Source organism: Pongo pygmaeus, chromosome 1 (genome assembly GCF_028885625.2).
Source record: "Pongo pygmaeus isolate AG05252 chromosome 1, NHGRI_mPonPyg2-v2.0_pri, whole genome shotgun sequence".
Lineage (NCBI taxonomy): Eukaryota > Metazoa > Chordata > Mammalia > Primates > Hominidae > Pongo > Pongo pygmaeus.
This window is the reverse complement of record NC_072373.2, coordinates 198813814-198836406: the sequence shown is the minus strand read 5'-3', so window position 1 is coordinate 198836406 and position 22593 is coordinate 198813814. Positions and strand designations below refer to the sequence as shown.

At 44.0% G+C, this 22593-nt stretch overlaps 1 protein-coding gene across 1 annotated transcript in view; it reads left to right on the top strand.

The window, feature by feature from the left end:
• Positions 1-5783: 5783 nt before the first annotated feature.
• Positions 5784-22593, top strand: part of LOC129006597 (uncharacterized) — a 71784-nt gene continuing 54974 nt past the window's right edge. Inside the window, exons 1-2 of the mRNA XM_054436481.2 lie at positions 5784-5812; positions 14129-15176. Coding sequence (XP_054292456.1) covers positions 5784-5812; positions 14129-15038 — 939 coding nt within the window. The 3' untranslated portion in view covers positions 15039-15176. The remainder of the gene's footprint in view (positions 5813-14128; positions 15177-22593) is intronic.

Below are 22593 nucleotides of genomic sequence, written 5' to 3'. Positions count from 1 at the left end.
CCTCGTGATCTGCCCACCTTGGCCTCCCTAAGTGCTGGGATTACAGACGTGAGCCACCACACCCAGCCCCTTCTTTTCTTTTCTGAGACAGGGTCTTGCTCTATCGCCCAGGCTGGAATGCAGTGGTGCAACCATAGCTCACGGCAACCTCAAATTTCTGGGCACAAGTGATCCTCCTGCCTCAACCTCTTGAGTAGCTGGGACTACAGGTGCATGCCGCTGCGCCCAGCTAATATTTTTAAAGTATTTTTGGAGAGACGGGGCCCTTGCTATGTTGCCCAGGCTGGTCTAAAACTCCTGGGCTCAAGCGATCCTCCAGCTTTGGCCTCCTAAAGCACAGGGATTACAGGTTTCGTGAGCCACTGAGTCTAGCCCCACATATTTTTCAAGTTGCAATCTTCCATACAAGTATAATTTTTTTTCCAAATATCTGCTTGGATGTTCATCTCCAACTCTGTGACCTTAAAATAAGGTGGGAGAGTGGGTGGAGTTTATTAAAGTAACTACTCAAAGAACAATAGTTTGCATGCAATGCAGAGCAAAACACAAGGAAATTCTAACCTATTTGAATCCCTTTGGTTCAATGACGTTATCACTGCAAATGTGTGTCAGCTGAGTAAAGGCACTGAAAGACCTGCATTGTAGTGACAGCCAGGCTTAAAGGCTACAGCTCCAGCATTAAGTTTTCTACCTAGTCTCCAGTGTGTGTCTGCTCAGCAAACAGAACAAGCTTTATCCCATCTTACTCTCCCAACCTCATTTTGGAAAGACCATTTCCAGGAATAAAGATAATTCATTATTAAGATGTTCAATTCTTAATACTGAGAACCCAGCAAAGGAATTTCTGCCAAAAGAAACAGTATGTTCTAGCACTTTTAACAGACACATGATAAAAACAAGCTTCTGTTCCCTCCCCCTCCATCAAGAGTTCAACTACACATCAACAGTTACATTTTTGCACCTGTCAATTCAGATAAACTAATGTTAATTCCTGTGACACACTTAAGAATGCAAAGCAAACAGTGTGTAAAAAATCATAAACAACCTATCACAGCTAGAAAGTACTCAAAAGTTGCAGAACCCTATATTTTAACATAAATTCAGTGCATGTACACCATACAGGAAAATTCTCCTAAAGTTGTCTCTCTGACATTAATTCTGCTCTATCTACTTAAATAAATTATTGTTTTTAACTTACCAAGTGATGAAAGAGGCTAGTTTACTTGACATATAACAGTGGTAAATTCAAATATACACCCAAATACTCTCTCTCCATTTAATTTTATCATAAAACCTAACTTTTAAAATGTTGAATTTGGGATATTTCCATTTCCTAGGCAACATTTCCATTTTTAACAAAAGAATATAACTTCAATGAAGGATGAGAAAGGATAGTCTGTGACAGAGAAGTCCTTTTAAATTAAGAAAGGAGGGAGATAAGGGATAAAAAAGAAAGAAAAAACTATCCAGAGGTTAAGAAGAAAACATCTGTATGAACTGATATGAAATGACAGCTAAAAGACACTAATAAGTAAAAAAAAAAGCACAGTACATGACAGTATGAACAGTGTGCTTAGAAATATGTGTGAGTACTGTACGCATTCATGCACATAGGATATCTGGAAGATTATAAAGTTAAGAGGTAACAGTGGTTTCCTGGGGTTGGGGCAGGGCCAGGAACACAGGACTGAAGGCTGGAGGTCAACAGCATGATTTACTACATCCTAACATATACCTTTTGAACTGTTTTAACTTTTCCCATGTACATATGGTATTACCTTTAAAAAAAAAATTCTAAGGTGATAAGAACCCTATAATGATTTACAATCAAACTACGTTCTTAACAGTTCTATAATCATAGGATTAGAAAGAGGATCCAGAGGGCTAGTCCTCTGTCCCAGGCAGGTCTGTACCTACACAGTTCCATAAAGTGTTTTCTTTCCTGTTAAATAGGCTAAATGGTAAAATTCATGTCCTGCCTTGGCAACTGTAATTCTAACTACAAATAAAGTGAATTTAGAGGCCGGGCGCCGTGGCTCACGCCTATAATCCCAGCACTTTAGGAGGCAGAGGCGGGCAGATCACGAACGAGGTCAGGAGATCGAGACCATCCTGGCTAACACGGTGAAACCCCGTCTCTACTAAAAATACAAAAAAATTAGTCGGGTGTGGTGGTGGGCGCCTGTGGTCCCAGCTACTTGGGAGGCTGAGGCAGGAGAATGGCGTGAACCCGGGAGGCAGAGCTTGCAGTGAGCCAAGATCGCGCCACTGCACTCCAGCCTGGGCAACAGAGCGAGACTGCGTCTCAAAAAAAAAAGGGTGAATTTAGAGGTATAAGGGAATTTTATAAAAGCAGCCTCATTTAATTTAACCCAATTTTACTGGGCATCCTTTTAAAATTCCTATCAATTGGCGGGCACAGTGGCTCATGCCTGTAATCCCAGCACTCTGGGAGGCCACGGTGAGCGGACCACGAAGTCAGCAGATAGAAGCCATCCTGGCCCATCTCTACTAAAAATACAAAAATTAGCTGGGCATGGCGGCGCATGCCTGTAATCCCAGCTACTCGGGAGGCTGAGGCAAGAGAATCGCTTGAACCCAGGAGGTGGAGGTTGCAGTGAGCTGAGACTGCGCCACTGCACTCCAGCCTGGCCACAGAGCTAGACTCCGTTTCAAAAAATTAAAAAAAAAAAAAATATATATATATCTATCTCCTATCAATCCACTCACATCAGGATTTCTACTAAGAAATCATCTCTTTATATTTCCAAATTAAATGATACAATAAACCCTCTAATTTGGTGAGCTATGCCAGTATTCACCAAATTAAAACAGCACATTAAAATATAAAGGTACAATAAAAGAATTCTAGATTTAAGGAAATACAGTCTAAAAGCAAAGGTCTAAAAAAAACGAGTATGCATATATTTACTATGTTACTTTTCTTACCAGAAATTTTACAGGAAGTAATGCAAATTTGAGTCAGCTTGGTTTCTACAATCAGTCAACATGAAAGCCTAATGTAACATACAACTAACACCTTGCAACAATTTTTTCCTAAAGCGAATTCCCTTCATGTCAATAGCCACTTTTATTTCCCCTTAAAATAAGTATAAAAAATCTAATCTGTCAACAGTAAAGAATTTATCCTCCTGAAGAGGTAGGCATTTTCCTCAAATTCTTTCATTAATTCAAATATTTACAGAACATGTACTATGGGTCACATACTCTTACAGGTACAAGAGCAGTAAGCAAAACAAAAATTTCTGTTGGGATGGATCTTACACTTTACTGGGCAGAAAAAAAGAAATAAAAATGTCACTGCTCTGGAGAAAAATTAGAAGTAGGGGAGTTAGCAGTGCCGGAGGGAGGGGGGTTCCAATTTTAAATAAGGCTAACAGGAAAGGCCTCCCTGAAAAAAGTGACTTTTTATCCAAGAGCTAAGAGTGTGAGCCAAACAGGTATTTGGGGAGCATTTTAGGCAGAGGATTAACTGCTGCAAAGGTTATGAGGTGGGGACAAGCTTAGAATATGCTAGGAACAAGGGAACCAATGCTACTGGAACAGAGAGGACAAAGGAATGAATACAGTCAGAGAAATAAAAGAGAGCCTTATAGGCCGCTAAAAGCATTTGACTTTTATTCAGAAAATGATGCCTCTCCAAATGAAGCCAATGAAGGGTTTCACTCAAGAGTGACACCTCAAAGCCATAAAAAATAATGAAATCATGTCCTTTGCAGCAACATGGATGCAGCTGGAGGCCATTATCCTAAGCGAATTAACCCAGGAACAGAAAACCAAATACCGCATGTTCTCACTTATAAGTGGGAGCTAAACACTGAGTACACATAGACTCAAAGAGGGGAACAACAGACACTGGGGGCCACTTGAGGGTGGAGGGTGAGAGGAGAGTGGGAGTTGAAAAACTACTTATCAGGTACTATGCTCGCTAGCTGGTGACGAGGTGACAAAATCATTTGTACACCAAATCCGAGCGACATTCAATTTATCCATGTAACAAACCTGGCACATGTAAACGCTGAACCTAACATAAAAGCTGAAAAAGGAGAGAAAAAAAGAGTGACAACTTAGGTTTTACAAAGGATCACTCTATCTGCTATGTGGAAACATTACAAAAATGGTAAGGGTGGAAGCAAGGAGACAAGTAGATATAATGGTAGCTTAGACCAGGGTAACAGCAGTAGGGAAGATAAGAAGGGGTCAGTTTCAAGATACACTTTGATGTGGGATTTGTCCACAGACTGGATATAGAGTTTATGAAAAACAGTCAAGGCTCTGAGTAACTACAGAACTTGTGGAGTCCAACTTAATATTCAGAGACTCTTCAGAAAATAGATTGTAAAATCTTCTCAACCATCAAAGTAGTAGGGAAATTCCTCTGTAAAATGCTACTGTACCTAGTATTTTGACCACTTGGGGGAAAAAACTGTCTGAAAACTTGTAAACTAAAAAAACCTCACCTTTAATTAGTAAAGTGTTTAATTAGTAAACACTCATCTTCTGATTAACTGGTCTCAAACTGAAAATTTATTCATCTCTTATGACCTACTCCCAAATCAAGTAGATAGAACAACAGTTCTATCCTATCCTCTGCACTACCTACCTTTATCCCTCTACTGTTCCATTTATCAAACTAAAATAGAATAATCTAGCTCCTTGAAACTTAGATTTAAATTAATATAATATTATATTATAATAATTATATTATATTATATACAATATAACGTATATTATAATATATAAATATAATAAAATATAATATATACCATAATATAATTATATACAATATATTAATATCCCTCCTTACCCACAATAACTACAGTCCTAGGAAGTTGAAAAAGCGGTATCAATTCAATTCTATACAAATAAGGATCCAAAATGTCAGTGAATAAGCCAAAAACAAGATGCTTTTTTACTGTTAAAAAAAATTTTTTGGCCAGGCGCGGTGGCTTACGCCTGTAATCCCAGCACTTTGGAAGGCAAAGACGGGCAGATCATCTGAGGTCAGGAGTTCAAGACCAGCCTGGCCAACATGGCAAAACCCTGTCTCTACCAAAAATACAAAAACTAGCCAGGCGTTGTGGCGCATGCCTGCAGTCCCAGCTCAGCAGGCTGAAGCAGGAGAATTGCTTGAACCTGGGAGGCGGAGGTTGCAGTGAGCCAAGATGGTGCCACTGTACTCCAGCCTGGGTGACAGAGTGAAACTGTCTCAAAAAAAACAAAAAAAAAATTTCATAGTTACTCCCTTGGTTATTCCCACTTTTCCACTTCCTCATTTAAGGAGGGAACTTGAGACTCAAGTTCCAGTACAGAAATCAATAATCAGTTCTACAAAAAGAAATCATGACCTTGATGGTGGGAAAATGTCTTAACATTTCAAAACCAGTAGAAGATACATGGCCAGCCACTCAGAAAGATAAGGGAAGCAATTAGTCAACAATCGCACCTGCTTCTGAGAACAGTGACAGTTATTCACTGAAGTCCTGTGGGCCCTGTTCCCACCAAAATGAAAAGGGAGTGGTTTTAGATGTGCATGTACCCCAGTGATTAACAGTTGTCCTTTTCTAGTAATTTCTACCTCTACAAATAACTATAAGACAAAAATTGAATTAAATATTTTCAGGCCACACTTAAAAATATTTACTTTACAATTTTGTACTCCATTTTTCCTCTAAAGATTTCCAATTCTCAAAATGAATCTCTTGTCTAAAATTGGTATTTTTCCTTTCATAAATAAAATTTAAATGCAGGTTAACAGCACTATGGCCAACGCCGACTTTCTCTTTAAAAAGTATTTGAATAGCACTGGTAATAACATTAAAAAATCCTAACAGCACAATCCTAATATTGAGTATTAATCTAATTGTTTTCAGTTAATCTTTTAAAAATCACATTAAATAGTTTTACTAAATGGATTCTATTCATCCATACTTTTGTGACAAAAGTATCATGGCTATCTTTTCTATGGGGTTTATGTTTAAAGACTTTAGTTTATGTGCATTTTAAGACTCCCAAGCCCCTTCATTATAAAGTTTAAGCACATTCTTTTCCTAAATAACTTTGATAACCTTCTTAAGAATAGGAACTATCTCCAATTCAGTTGCTTCCCCAGAAAGTTAAATCCTAACATTTGTTTTATTTCCTCCTCCCATCCTTCTTTCTTTAATCTCAAAAGGCTAATTTTTCCAGAGAACAATTTAAGTCTTAATCATTTTAATTTAGTTTCCAACATCACTATACATACATTAACCCAAGAACCATTGAATCAATAATTTCATTAATAAGTAATTTAAGATTCTGAACTTCAATTGTAATAAAGCAAATTCAGTAGTAAAAATCCAAAAGAACACCTGGATTCAGCCTGTCAACACCACACTGAAATGTTTTCTGAGCTATATCAGGACAGTTAAAATGACTGTAACAGCTGCAAGTTCCCTGAGGTTGCAAAATAGATACTTGGGAAAGGTTATTTGAATCACCTTTCAAAATAACCTACAGCACAGGAGTAGCATGCAAAGCAAAAACTTTCAGGCTACTGTTCACATTATTTAAAATATACCATCTCTCAGAACTTACTAGTTTTTGGGTCAACTTAACTCTTTTCATTTCCCCATTTTGTCAAATGTATTGAGCGTATTTAAAGGTCCTGTTCCAGTATTAACCCCCAAAGAGAGGGAGGGAAACTCTCTATGGACAAGACACAGAATAAAAACATCCCAAAATACATCTTGTCAGCATAAATTATTTTGTTTGAGCCCCAGAAATGTTTCTGCTGTTCAGGCACTCTGATCCAAGTTTCCCCTATAACTGGGTAACAAGTTACACTTCACTTCCTCTCCTAAACTTGCTTTTTATAAATTACATTATAGTTCACAGACATATGTGTACTGAGTACAATACAAGATAAACAGTCAAGAATCCAAATCATTCTATTTGAAGCTGCTGGTGGCCTTTTAAAATGTACTGTCTATCCACTAATTGTCCAATAATGGCATCCTTTCACAAAACACAGTAACATTAACGATCTTTAAAAACCACACAGTGAAAGTAAATATTTCATACTACATATTAACATGAAATAAAAATGGTGAAATAACTCCATAATGCCATGTCAAGAAGTTATTGTTTACTCACTAGCTCAGTTCAACATGGATTCACCTTCCTTTTCTTCCCAATTAAAGAATGCAAAATTCAATCTTTCTCGTCCTCTTCCTCCAAATGTTTACTGAGATGAGGGACAATATGTCACCTCTCAATTATACCAAAATGCAGCACAGCCAATCTTCGAACAAGCATTTGCAGAGACGTGTGCACATCATACAAACACTATCCAGGATCAAGCTCCTAGAAGAATCAACGTGGGTGAAAAATGCTTGATTGGTATTAAGTTTTCATATTACCACCACAAATTTTAAAGATACAAAGTAAGCGTGAGAAGAATGGAGTAGGATTAAGACTTCTGAAGAAAGGTAAAACTTTTATAATAGAAAACTGGTAGAAACAGTGAAGGAACCACGGTAGTGTGACTTGAGAAAGGTGCTTAGTCTTTGGTTAGATAACTCTGGAGAAGCCTTGACCGGGCTGAGAATTTCAGACCAATTCAAAGGCAATAAAAGCTCTTAGGAATTTCAAAGCAGAGTAGTGGTAAGAGAGCAACTCTTTGCTCACTGAGGAAAAGAGCAAACATTGCCATATTTATGGGCCTCCTCTGATCTACTGAGCAAGCAGCTCCGTAATTACCAAAAAGCTTAACAAAAATTTTCTTTCAACTTACTAAATCGTAGTCAACAGATAACGAGTTTAACTAAATTCTACCCGTTGATGACCTCCAAATGAAGATCCAATCTAAGAAAACAATTGAGAATATAGCCTGTACTTTATATTTAAAGTACTTTTCACCCAGAAAGACCCAATTTGCATAATTTAAACTAATTACCAAAAGGAAACTTGTTTGTAACCACACATGTGGAATGAAAATAATGTCACTAGAATCTATTGTTTCTCCATCATATCCTTCTCTATTTGCTGACAAATCCTGCTGGTGACTCATATCCTTCTGCACTAACCAGTCACTCCATTCCCTAATGAAAGGCTTTTCACCAATAATGGAAAATACAATACACAACAATTTGTTCTGCTACTAAAAACAACAAATATCAACATTTGTATATAAATCCAATTTACAAATACTGTGGTGATACAACCTAGTGAATGTTTCCTGTAAAACAGTGGGGAAAATAAAAAGATGGTCAAATTTAAACAAAAACTAAAGGACAACTGGAAGAAAACAGACCTGATTGTGAATTTGAATTCTTGTCAAACAATACATTAGTTAACAGCCAACATATCTGGCCACTGCAGAAATAAAAACATAAAGTAATTTATCTGATCTGCTAAAACAAATATATCATGTGTACATTTTATGCCAAAAGAATTAATGTCTTGAGAAGACTAAAAGTTCAAATAAAAAATACTATGAGAGGAATTAAATACACCACTTCTCTAAAGGTAAAGACTGTTGTAATGTTCAAAATATTTTTTCAAACCAGGCTCAACTAGCAAAGAAAGGGTCGCAAAAAAGCCTAATCTCAAAATTCTCAACAATTTAAAAAGCCAACATTGTGTAAAGTAAATTTATATTCAAATGATGAAATTTAGTTTAGGCCACTTAAAATGAAGTGGATGCTGTGTTAACACAACCTGTGGGCAAGAAAATCAGTATAGGCAAACAAAAACCATCTGTATTCAAGTCACATAAAAAATATCCGTATAATCTGTCAACTCCTCACAGTCATTTTTCTGGGAAAGATTTCGGTGTCCTGTAAATCTACACTGACTGAACAAACAGTGCAGGAAACGAGTCATTCTCTCACTTAAGTCCTGGTAACTCCACAATGGGGAACTGTGGAAAGCAGACAGCCAGCATTGCTGTGCAGCTTCTTTTATGGAGGTGCTAGGGTACTGACAGTTTCTGGTTGAGCCTAGACCTCTACCACTCCAAAGAGCAAAAAGATTTTCAAACAATATGCACCTCAGCTCTACACTAAGCAACCTAAAAGGCTTCATGTGCCAAGACAGTGGCCAGGGACTCAAGGGAGCCCATCGAATGAGGTTCAGCCAATAAAACAAAGGATAATGAGAGAAAGCTAACTGACACCTCTATACGTAGTAATAGTTCAAAAGATGAAAATGGTGGAAAGATTTTTTCTTTTTTTTTTTTTTTTTGAGACAGGGTCTCCCTCTGTCTCCCAGGCTAGACTGTAGTGGCATAGTCTCGGCTCACTTCAGCCTTGACCTCCCAGGCTCCAGTGATCCTTCCACTTCAGCCTCCTGAGTAGCTGGAACTACAGGTTCATACCACTATGCTGGCTAGTTTTTGTATTTTTTGTAGAGATGCTGTCTCTGTGTTGCCCAGGCTGGTCTCGAACTCCTGGCCTCAAGTGGTCCCCCCGTGTCTGCCTCCCAAAATGAGCCACTGTGCCTAGCCAAGACTTTTCTAATATTTCACAGATTAAGAGACTCAAATCACCATCTCCCAAAGTAATTATAATTGGTGGCATCCACTGTTCAACACAGATTTAAGTACTTTAAGCCCCTAAAAGGAAAAAAAAAAAATTATTCACTGCTATCTATTTATTGATAATCTTTAACTTAGATTGTAAAACCTGGGATTTAATAATCAAATCCCGGCACTTTGGGAGGCCGAGGCCAGCAGCTCGCGCCTGAGCTCAGGGGTTCGGGACCAGCCTGGGCAACATAGCGAAACCCTGTCTCTACTAAAAATACGAAAATTAGTTGGGCGTGGTGGCGCACGCCTATAATCCCAGCTGAGGCAGGACAATCGCTTAAACCTAGGAGGTGGAGGCTGCAGTGAGCTGAGGTTGCACCACTGCACTCCAGCCTGGGCAACAGAGTAAGACTCTGGGGGAAAAAAAAACCCCAACAACAATCAATCTATAAATAAATTTCCTTATCTGTAAAGCTAAAAGAATACTACTTACAAGATTATTGAGTTTTAAATGAGACAATACATGAGTTGGCATAAGAAAGGAATGTGGAAACCTAAACCCTGAAAGTGTAATATTGAACTTTACCAGTACCCCAAGATCTATACCGTCACCCTATTCAATAAACATAGCTAAGTCCACCATGTTAAAACTATGGATCCTGGGCCACACGGTGGATCATTCCTGTAATCCCTGCACTTTGGGAGGCCGAGGCGGGTAGATCACCTGAAGTCAGGAGTTCAAGACCAGCCTGGCCAACGTTATGAACCCTCATCTCCACTAAAAATACAAAAAATTAGTCGGGCGTGGTGGCGTGTGCCTGTAATCCAGCTATTCAGGAGGCTGAGGCAGGAGAATCACTTGAACCCAGGAGGCGCAGGCTGCAGTGAGCCAAGATTGCACCACTGCACTCCAGCCTGGGCAACAAGGGCAAAACTCCATCTTAAAAAAAAAAACTATGGATCCTGATTCTTACTCAAAATTTTAAAGATCCCATCTTCTATTCAACAAATATAGCTGATGGAATAGCACCCAAATAAATCAACCAAACTTAAGTTTCACAAAAACTTAAGCTTCATTCTTCCAAGACGAAGAGCAATAGCTAAAAATGTATGCACCTGCTCCTCTGCATCTTATTTGTAAATACATTCGTTTTCTAGGCTTCAGTGGTTACCAACCCCCACATTACAACAAAAAGGAAAAAGTATAGTCAAATCCTGTAAAATAAATCCCTACTAAATTTCAACTTTGTGTCTGCAAATTGTAAAGTGTTCCTTAATTACTGCATAAGGAAATACTACCTTTATAGGACAAAATGAATAAAAAGTTAATTCTAAAGAAAAATAAATCCAATTTACCTTGTTTGAAACTTTTTTCAAGTCAACTATATATGGGGCTCTCATACTGTTTTTTAAAGCTATACACAAAAGTATTCAAACATTTACTCTTCCTAGTGCTACAAAGTTCAATGATGTTGTAAATGGTTTCTGCCTATAAATTTGGTTCGTTCAAATTAAATTTTACTTGACTGACTCACAGAGGGAGTGGCCTGACTTTTGCTGTTCTGAGTCAGAAAATACCCCGTTCAGCAGTTCGAAACTATTTTTCATCTATAAAGGTGTTCTAAAATGCCAGCCTTTTCCAGCTACAAAATCTGTTGCCTTAGTAGAAAGATCTTAGTGATAATAATACTTTGAATCCGTAGTTCAATTTATAATTAACAAAGTGCTTTCACATGTATTTTCTCACTTCTTCTGATTTAAGTGTCCCACACAGCTCAACAGAGAAACTTTGATACAGTGGTAAGTTCTAGTTCACTCTTGGCCCCAATAAATATACTCTCCTCTTTTTCCAAAAAATAAAAAACATAAAACGCTGCTGCATTTCTTTAATCAGACTTCCCTCACGCAGACATATCCCAGGTGTCTCATAAAAACTGTCTCAAAGCACACACCCTGGGGCCCCAAGAGAGTTTCAAGGCAGAATCTCCTCCCACATAAAAGCCTAGCTTAGGCCCCAAAGAGCCTCCAGTCAGCATCTCCTAAATGATCCACTTGCCTCCAGCCTTCTCCATTAGTTTCAACAGCTCTCCTAAGTACAAGCTGCTAGGCCATCAGGTGGATGAGAAACCTCAATATAAGAGGAGCTATTGAGAGAGTAGTATGATGTATTGGAAAAATCAAGGGCTTTAGAGTCAAAGACCTGGATTTTTAATCCAGCACTAATTATTATCTGTGTGACCTGGGACAAGTTACTTAACCTTTTGAGTTTCTGTATCTCTTCTCCTCACCACTGTAAATCCATGGGAGCTCATCACTGTATCCCTAGTGCCTGGCAAATAGAAGTGATTCAAAATAAGCTAAATGGATGCAAATGAAGATACCACCTTTCTTGTAGTTGTGAGAATTAAATGAATATAAAAAGCACCTGTAGCACAGGAGGAAATTAATACTAATTAATTCCTTCCCTCACTAAATAGTAACAACACTATTTACTATTTCTTTCTTCTTATTTTTTTTGAGAGAGGGTCTCACTGGCTCACTGCAGCCTTGACTTCCTGGACTCACAAGATCCTCTCACCTCAGCCTCCTGGATAGCTGGAACTACAGGCACACACTACCACGCCTAACTTTTGTATTTTCTGTAGAAATGGAGTCACCATGTTGCCCAGGCTGGTCTCGAACTCCTGGGCTCAAGCGATCCTCCTGCCTCAGCCTCCCAAAGTGCTAGCATTACAGGCATGAGCCAGCTTGCCCAGCCAAAAAATATAATTTCTAACTTTTAATTACACACCAGTGATTTTGCCTGTAATTCTATTATGTTCACTATCAAAAGGACCACCCTCGCCTGTTAATCCCCAGCACTGTGGGAGGCCAAGGCAGGTGGATTAGTGGAGGTCAGGAGTTCGAGACCAGCCTGGCCAACATGGTGAAACCCCGTCTCTACTAAAAATATGAAAATTAGCCGGGTGTGGTGGCACACACTTGTATTCCCAGCTACTTGGGAGGCTGAGGCGGGAAGATCATTTGAACCTGGGAACCCTGGGCAACAAACAGAGCGAGACTCCATCTCAAAAACAAACAAACAAACAAACAAAAGGACCATACTACTCTTTGCTTATATTGAAAAACTACCAACTTCTATCGCTTCTCGGCCTTTTGGCTAAGATCAAGTGAAAGACTACCAACTTCTAGAAGACATTACTTTTAAGATAACATCATTTTTAAGATTATATCAATGTGTAAAATCCCTATCAAGGTACTACTCTTCAAGAATCCCTACTTTTACAACACAAGAATGGGAAAAGTCCATGACAATAATTAGTCCGTTCATTATGAAACTTAAAAATGCCAAGATCAGAATACCAGCAAACAACTTCTCACCATCTTCACCAATACAATGGTGTGCTGGCAAGTGATTCTGAAGCCCCGATAATGTGTCATTCTGCATCCTTAATTTCCTTTTGCACACTCAGCAAAGCATAACTTCACTCACTTCCCTCTGAAACTACTCTCTACTACAGAGCATGACAGCAAGTACCACATTCCAACTCAGCAGTGGTTGTAGTTTGGTGACTCCGGACAGACAAACATTTGCTGAATGCCTACAGTGACACTAGAATTGCTAGTCACTGCTAATTTCTTGACAAATTCCAGGAAATAATAAACCAGACTACAGTTCAATTTACCTAACAATAAAATACTCTTCACCTGAAAAACTAGCAGGGCTTTACAAAAGTTCATGCTCCTGAACACTCTACAGGCCAGAGTGTAGGATCTTGAGCAACAAACTTCTTTTCGTTAGCTCTCAGGGGCCCCAGACTAGGATAGGATGGCATCATTGACAAATTTGAAAATTTACTTTGAAGTCATGAAACGTGGGAGAAAAAAATGTATAGAACAACAACAAAAAAACACATCACATCCTTTCTTGGGGAAAAAAATTAAAATCCCAGAGCCAGAAGATCATAGTGCCGCTGGAAGAGACTTATACCCCCTTTCCTCATACTTGAACCTGAGGACCCGGGGACAAGACGCTCCCGGAAAGAACTCCCTAACCCAACACACCAGGGTTCACTATCGCCACACACAAAGACCAAGGGGAAGGGCCTCCAGGATGCCTGCTCACACACTGGACACACGCCGGCACACCCTGCCACACTCCCGCCTCTGCCACGCACCTTCTCACCGACACACACCACGTTCTCCCCCCACACTCACCCGCTCTTTACCACACTCAATTCTCTCCTCCCCCATTTACTCACTCATTCTACCAGCACCCCTCATGCCCACACGCTCCCCACACACCCATACCCTCCCCTGCCCTCACCCGCATTCCCCCAACATCGACACTGACCCCCGACGCGCTCCCACTCCCCCCACCTCCTCACACGGACACTCAGCCCTGTCCCCCACTCACAGGCCCTCCCTTCACCAACTCACTCTCCCCCACGCTCGCACAGCTCTCTCCCTTCCACACACACGAGCCCGCCCCTCGCTCACCCACCCTCGCTCCCCCGCCCCGGCCCGGCCCTCCTTCCGGGGACGTGTCTCCGGCCTGCACTAATGGCTGCGGGGCCTCCCGCCCTCCCCTTCCCCGAGGCCCCCGGCGCCGGCGCGGGGGCCGCCCGGGAGGGGCGCACTCACGCTGGCGAGCTGGGGACTGGGCATTGAAGTCCGGCGGTGGCGGGAGCGAGGAGGCGCCTCTCTCCTCAGTCACCTCGGCGGCGGCGGCGGCGGCGGTAGCGGTGGCGGCGGCGGCGACGACTCCCCCCCAGCCTCGGCGCGCGACACCCGGCCCGGCCCGGCGGCGGCGGCGGCGGCGCGTCTCCACGAGTCCGTCTTGCTGCTGCTGCTGCGGCCGCCGCTGCGTCTCCTGCTGCCGCCGCTGCCTCCGCTGCCGCCGCTGCCCTGTGGCGTCGCCTCGCGCCGTGCCCCGCCGCCGCTGCCGCTCCAGCCGCTCCCGGACGGACGACGGTTACAGCCCGGCCGATCGCGCCGCCGCCACCACCGCTGCGCGCGCAGCCGGAACCAGCTCCCGCCGCCGCCCCTCAGGGGGCGCTGCGGGGCGCGGCGCGCGGGGCCGCCGGCCCGCCCTCCGCGTTCGCTGACTGGCTGCCCGGCCGGCTCGCGGGCAGTTGGGCCCGCCCACCTGCCCCGCGGGGCGCTGACCCACTGCCCTGGGCGCCTCCCCCGCTCCTCCTCCTCGTGGTTCGTTCCGCTCCGCACTCCCGGCTACGGAAGGCGAGTCCATGTGATCGGGGAGGGAAGGCAGAACGTGGCCTGGGGAGTCGCTCGCCCACGCTGCGCCCCGCCCATCCGCACCTGGGCTGGGTCGAGGGCCTGCAGCCTAGGTGTGACCCGCAAGGTCGAAGGGTTCTTTCTCGCTCCTAGGCCATCAGGCCTGGGGTCAGATCCTGATGGGACGGGGTGGCCACCACGTCCTGTGCTTGGGGATTTCCAACTCAGAAGTGGGAACCTGGGCAGCTCAGTTCTTGGCTGCCCTTCCTGAGGCCCCAAATGAATGGCGTGTGCATCTTCGTCAAAGATATTAATACGCCACGCCCAACTCTGCCCACAAGACACACACCCACCCTAAGAACTGTCCCTGACAAGCCAAAATTCAGACTTTCAGGATGTAGGATCTTGGGTAAGTGATTCCTTCTAAGTATTATCAACTATTAAATGGAAATAATAATCAGCTACCTCATGGGCTCTTTCACATATCGATAATAACGTATGAAAACGCTTGAGAAGGGCCAGGCGCGGTGGCTCATGCCTGTAATCCAGCACTTTGGGAGGCCGAGGAGGGCAGATCACGAGGTCAGGAGTTCGAGACCAGCCTGGCCAAAATAGTGAAACCCTGTCTCTGCTAAAAATACAAAAATTAGCCGGGCATGGTGGCGCGCGCCCGGAAGGAGGGCCGTAATCCCAGCTACTCGGGAGCTTGAGGCAGGAGACTCACTTGAACCCGGCAGGCGGAGTTTGCAGTGAGCCGAGATCACGCCACTGCACTCCAACCTGGGCGACAGAATGAGACTCCATCTCAAAAAAAAAAGAAAAGAAAAGAAAGAAAAAGAAAACGCTTGAGTTGAGAAAGTGAGAAAGAAGAGACCCTGAATTTCAAGCTTTCCGACTTAATGTCACCTTTAACGACGCAGATTATCGTAGAGATTCTCAAGTGGAAAGGGTTTTGCCTCTTGCATTTGGAAGCTAGCCAGAAATTCTTTGCCAGATCATGCGTCCTGAGTTTTGGTTTGGAAAATGTGGTCACTAGCGAGCTGGTAGGCTGGTTTGGGCCACGGCCAGATGGGAAAGTGCGGCATTGGAGGCTGACTTGGGAGGGAGATGTCTTCCCCTGGGAATTGCGGGTTGGGGAGGGTCTGTTCTTTCTGTCCACCCCTGGGAAGTCTTGCCTGCCCAGAACTGGCGCCTATATAGGAAGAAATGAAGATGCTCCCGTGGGTGCTTCTCCCCCATCTCGCCACCACATCCATGCTCATCCAGCCCTGCGGGGAGAAGCAGTGATCTGTCGTCATTAGACCTTCCCCACAAGGTAGACCTGGGGCATTGCTTCTGACCAGAAGGCTTCCATTAGAGCTTAGCAATAAAAAGAAAGGTCTTATGACTCAGCCGCATCAAGCCACAGCAGAGTCCAGGATGTTCACCACCAGGTGGCCCAGGAGGGGGTATTCTAGGGCAAGGCTGGCTAGCAGGGCTGTGTGGGAGTTGAGAGAGGCCTTGAGGAGCAAGAGGGGCTGCAGATCAGTAGCAAGGCCCTTAGGTGAGGAGCACAGACTGGGCTCACTTGTATTCTGTCTGCCTCCAGCAAGCAGTATTTTCTACTTCCTGGAAACATAGACTGATTTGAAAGAAAGAGCTACCTCCTCTGCAAAACTTTTGCTGTGTCTATGAGTTATTGATTCTTCCGATAAAGTTGCAAAACACCTTGTGCAATACTCTACCATAGTACTTAACATGGTATTGTAATTGCCTGTTTTCAGATTCTCCCCTGCTTAGATGGATCTATTTGGGGCAGTCTAGCAGATTGTTTGTTTGCTTGTTTGTTTTCATCTAATAGATTGTTTGACCAAGTGAATGACACTTCCCTCCACCTAGCTCTCCTTCTGGCCCTGAAATAAAATAATGTAATAACAACATTAACAACATAAGGATAAGAATAGTGGCTCCAATAATAGTTACCTTTACCCCCCTTTTTTTTTTTTGAGACAGAGTCTCACTCTGTCACCCAGGCTGGAGTGCAGTGGCGCGATCTCGGCTCACTGCAAGCTCCACCTCCTGGGTTTACACCATTCTCCCGCCTCAGCCTCCTGAGTAGCTGTGACTACAGGCGCCCACCACCACGCCCAGCTAATTTTTTGTATTTTTAGTAGAGATGGGGTTTCACCATATTAGCCAGGATGGTCTCGATCTCCTGACCTCGTGATCCGCCCACCTCGGCCTCCAGAAGTGCTGGGATTACAGGCGTGAGCCACCGCGCCTGGCCTTTTTTTTTTTTTTTAAGACAGGGTCTCACTTTGTCACCCCAGAGGGAATGCAGTAGTGCAAACATGGCTCACTGCAGCCTCAACCTCCTAGGCTCAAGCAATCCTCCCACCTCAGCCTCCCAAGTAGGTGGGTGGGACCATGGGCCCATGCCACCATGCCCAGCTAATTATTTTTTTATTTTTGTAGAGATGGAGGTCTTGCCATGTTGCCTAGGCTGGTCTTGAACTCCTGGGCTCAAGCAACCTTCCCACTTTGGCCTCCCAAAGTGTTGGGATTATAGGCATGAACCACTGCACCCAGCCATAATTACCTTTTATTAAGCATCTACTCTTTTCCAAGTCCTGATAGAAACGTTTTAAAATGTTATCAAGGCCCGGCAGAGTGGCTCATGCCTGTAATCCCAACACTTTGGGAGGTCAAGGCGGGTGGATCACCTGAGGTCAGGAGTTTGAGACCAGCCTGGCCAACATGGTAAAACCCTGTCTCTACTAAAAATACAAAAATTAGCCGAGAGTGGTGGTAGGCATCTATAATCCCAGGTACTCGGGAGGCTAAGGCAGGAGAATCACTTGAACCCAGAAGGCGGAGGTTGCAGTAAGCCGAGATCGCGCCACTTCACTCTAGCCTGGGCAACAAGAGCAAAACTCCATCTCAAAATAAATAAATAATAAAATAAAATCTATTATCGAGTTTATGATTCAAAATGACCCTATTAGGAAGGTACTATTACCCCCATTAAAAAAGGGAAGTATTATCAACTATTAAATGGAAATAATAATCAGCTGCCTCATGGGCTCTTTCACGTATCCATAATAACATATGAAAACACTTGAGAAAGGCCGGGCGCGGTGGCTCACGCCTGTAATCCCCACACTTTGAGAGGCCAAGGCAGGCGGACCACGAGGTCAGGAGTTTGAGACCAGCCTGGCCAACATAGTGAAAAGCTGTCTCTACTAAAAATACAAAAATTAGCCGGGCATGGTGGCACGTGCCTGTAGTCCCAGCTACTTGGGAGGCTGAGGCAGGATAATCACTTGAACCTGGGAGGCGAAGGTTGTGGTGAACCGAGATTTCGACGCTGCACTCCAGCCTGGGCAACAGAGCGAGACTCTGTCTCAGAAAAAAGAAAAAAAAGGCCAGTTGCGGTGGCTCACACCTGTATCTCAGCACTTTGGGAGGCCGAGGCAGGCAGATCACGAGGTCACGAGTTTGAGACCAGCCTGACCGACATGGTGAAACCTTGTTTCCACTAAAAATACAAAAATTAGCCAGGCGTGGTGGCGTGCGCCTGTAATCCCAGCTACTTAGGAAGCTGAGGCAAGAGAATTGCTTGAACTTGGGAGGCGGAGATTGCAGTGAGCCGAGCTGAGATCATGCCACTGCACTCCAGCCTGGGAGACAGAGTAAGACTCCGTCTTAAAAAACAAAGGAACCAAGGAACCAGAGGCTCAGAGAGACGAAATGACAGAAACAGGATTCACCCCAGGTCTGTCTGCCTCTGAAGCCCAAATAATCATGATATTCATTTCTGACTTCAGTCAATAACTGGTGTCCTCAGAATAAGCTGGAAACCCTTGTGAAATGCTGAAAAAAATATCTGCCTCTGAGAGGGAAAGGTCCTAGACTATGACACCACTGCCACATTCCCTTACCCCCCGGAAAGCAGAGAGATGCTCTCATCCCGACATCCAAATGGCTTCCCACAGCAGGCTGTAACATGGTTTTACTCTCTCCACACCTCAAACAGATCAGGAACTGGGCTGCAGGTGCCTTATTACAGCAGGAACCACCCCTAGCAGTGAGTTTCACGCCTAAGTGCCTTGAGTTTATCCAGTGCTTTTGCTGAAGCATTCCAAGTGCCATTTGCTGATTAATCTTCCCAGTGCCCCTGTGGGACAAGCTGGCAGTACTCTTCGCTGATTTTACAGAGCATTAGCTCCTTGAGAGCAGGAGCTATGTGGGCCCACCACACACAGGGGTTAGAAAAACAAGTAATGGTCTGCCGGGCACAGTGGCTCATGCTTGTAATCCCAGCACTTTGGGAGGCCGAGGAAGGCGGATCACCTGAGGCCAGGAGTTCGAGACCAGCCTGGCCAACATGGCAAAAACCCCGTCTCTACTAAAAATACAAAAAAAAATTATCTGGACGTGGTGGTGCATACCTGTAATCCCAGCTACTCGGGAGGCTGAGTCAGAAGAATCGCTTGAACCGGGAAGGCGGAGGTTGCAGTGAGCTGAGATTGCGCCATTGCACTCCAGCCTGGGCGACAGAGTGAGACTGTCTCAAAAAAAAAAAAAAAGAAAAGAAAAGAAAAGAAAAACAAGAAAACAAGTCATGATCATGTGGTAAAGAAACTGAAGCCCTCAGAAAAGTGGTTTAGACAGAGGTTGGGAACAGGTGACTGGTTCCCACCCTGGGATTTTACACTAATTCATCTGGCATCTTTGCATTGCCATTTTGTTGTCCTGTAGACTTGGGGAGTTATTTCATCTGCCTGATGAAATAACTATTTCCCCATCTGTAAAATAGAAAAGGTAAACTTCAAAAAAAGGTGTTTTGAGGACTAAAGGACTTAGTGTGCATAACTCATGCATTGAACTCATGTTAAGTATTCAATAAATGTAGCTAATATTATTATTAGTTGGTACTTGGCACCGTGCAATGAATAAATGAAATGAGCCTTGATACCACCAGCAGTTTATTTCAAAATTACAGATTCTGCAACTTACCATTAGTTTTGTGATCTTCAACAGATGTTGTAACTTCACAAATGAACCTTTCTCTTCATCTATGAAATAGGATGATAGCTCTAAAATGGAGAGCTTGAAAATACTTTGCTTTGTAAACTGTCAAGCACTCTGCAGACATTAACTGTGGTTTTAGAAAGAGCACAGGCCTTGCAGTGTGACTGTACAGGAATCCCAGCTCTGGCCCTTAAACTCCTCACCTCTAAAGTTTTCCTCATCTGTAATATGGGCATGGTGATCACATCTGTCTTGAAGTGTTGTGACAAATTAAATTATTAAAGACAATATATTTAAAGTAGCTGGCACAGTGGGAGGTGGTCCATAAATATTACTTCCCTACCCCCTAACAAATAAGTCTTGCCTTTTAAAGACCTGAAGCAAAGGAATCAGCAGGATGTGGTGGGAAACGTGTGGAACCAATCGCTGAGTTGATTCCTGGCTCTGCCATTGTGTGGCCTTGAGGTTTCACAGCCTCTCTGCGCCTTCATGTTCCTTCCCTCCAACACTAAATAAAGTATGCCTCCATTGCAAAGTTCGCTCAATAAATAGGAACTACTAACAAATGCACAGACAGGCCTATGAAGCACTCTTATGGAAAAGACCCAGTTGAAAAGACTCAGTTGCAAGTAACAACCAAAATTTCCGAGCCCGAAACCAGATGGAGTCATGAGCTGCGAAATAAGCGATCCAGGCTCCACAAAGTTCCGATGAGCATGGGAGGTTTCAAGCCCCATGTCTGGACGCTGCCAGTGCACCGGCCAAGAGAAGGCCAAGAGACGACTCAACCCTCCCAGAGTGATAACCGGGTAGGAGGAGGCAAGGGGAGGAAGGAATGTACTATTCACCGCCCCACCCATCCCCTGCCTCTAATCTCTCTTCCGGAATTTTACAGCCCTCTTTTGCAGGGGCGGGGGGGAGGGGGCAGGGCGCTGGCTCCAGCTGTTTGCAGAAATCGCCCGCCCCTGGCCTCTCCGCTTGTGCAGGAAGCCCTGGTGTCGTACCCTAAGCCGCTGCAGTTCGCACTCTGCGGCCTCCTCAGGCACTAGAGCTTCCCCTGCGTCCGCCTTTGGGGGAGGGGAGGGACTGAAGCTGTGAATTCCGGGAGAAGTCAAGGCTCGCTCGGGGCGTGTGTCCGCGCGCGAAGGGGCTCGCTGTCGCGGTGCCAGCGGGAGCTGGAAAGCTTCGGCTGCGGCCTGAGTGGACGGGAAGGCGGCGGCCTCCGCGGAATCCTTCCCGGGGCCGATCCACAGTCAGGATCCCCAGCTCCACCGCCATCAAGTGGGACTGGATTTTGGCCAGAGAAGAAAACGACTTCGGGAACTGGCAACGAGGGAGAGGGAAAAGTTGAGAAACGTGACTCAGCCTCCTTGGTTCATCTTTCACGTGGGGCAGCGGAAGCCTGGCGGGGACGGGGCGCCGCTCGGGGACTGCAGGCCCGTAGGTCCTTCCCTATCCGTGAGGGATTGGTTGGTTCCAGGACACCTGCGGATCCCAAAATCTGCGGATAATCAAGTCCCTGTTATAAAATATAAAATGGGCTGGGCGCAGTGGCTTACGCCTGTAATCCCAGCACTTTGGGGGGGCCGAGGCGGGAGGATCACTTGAGGTCAGGAGTACGAGACCAGCCTGGCCAACATGATGAAACCCCCGTGTCTACTAAAAAAATAGAAAAAGTAGCCGGGCATGGTGGCGGGCACCTGTAATCCCAGCTACTCGGGAGGCTGAGGCACTAGAATCTTCGCTTGAACCCAGGAAGCGGAGGTTGCAGTGAGCCGACATTGCGCCACTGCACTCCAGCCTGGACGACAGAGCTAGACTCAGTATAAAAAATAAAATAAAATATATAAAATGGTATAGTATTTGCATATAACCTACACACATCCTCTCGTATACTTTAAATCATCTCTAGATTACTTATACCTAATACAGTGTAAATGTTATGTAGTTGTTATACTGTATTGTTTAGGGAATGATGACAAGAAAAAAGTACATGTTTAGTGAAGATGCTATTTTTTTTCCCGAATATTTTAGATCCCTGGTTGGTTGAATTCAGGAATATGAAGGGCCTACTGCACTTGAACCTCTGTCGCTGCCCTGCCTTCTGGGTTCTCTTCATAGCATTCTCTGATACCCTGTGACTCAGTTTGCCCATTTAGCAGTTGGAAAATAGAAAAGGATTTATTAATTACTGAAGCTAGAGCTGTTGGAAATGAAGCATCAAGGTTTCCTACACAAAGGGATTAGGAGGTAATGATGTTCATAGCTGACATTTATTGAGCACTTACTATGTGTCAGGCAGTGTTTTTTTTTGTTGTTGTTGTTGTTTTTGAGATGAAGTTTCGCTCTTGTTGCCTAGGCTGGAGTGCAATGGCGCAGTCTCGGCTCACCGCAACCTCTGCCTCCCGAGTTCAAGCGATTCTCCTGCCTTAGCCTCCCGAGTATCTGGGTTTACAGGCATGCACCACCACGCCCAGCTAATTTTGTAGTTTTAGTAGAGATGGGGTTTCTCCATTTGGTGAGGCTGGTCTCAAACTCCTGACCTCAGGTGATCCGCCCACCTCGGCCTCCCAAAGTGCTGGGATTACAGGCGTGAGCCACCGTGCCCAGCCATGCCAGGCACTGTTCTAAGCACTTGATATGTATTAACTAATTTAACTTTTATAACCCTAAGGGGTGGGAATTATTGTTATCTCCATTTTACATTACTATTAATATTGTTACCCTGTTATTCCCATTTCATGGAGAAACTGAGATAAATAACAGTGAAGCCACTTGACCAAGGCCATTCAACTGGTAGTACATGATAGAGC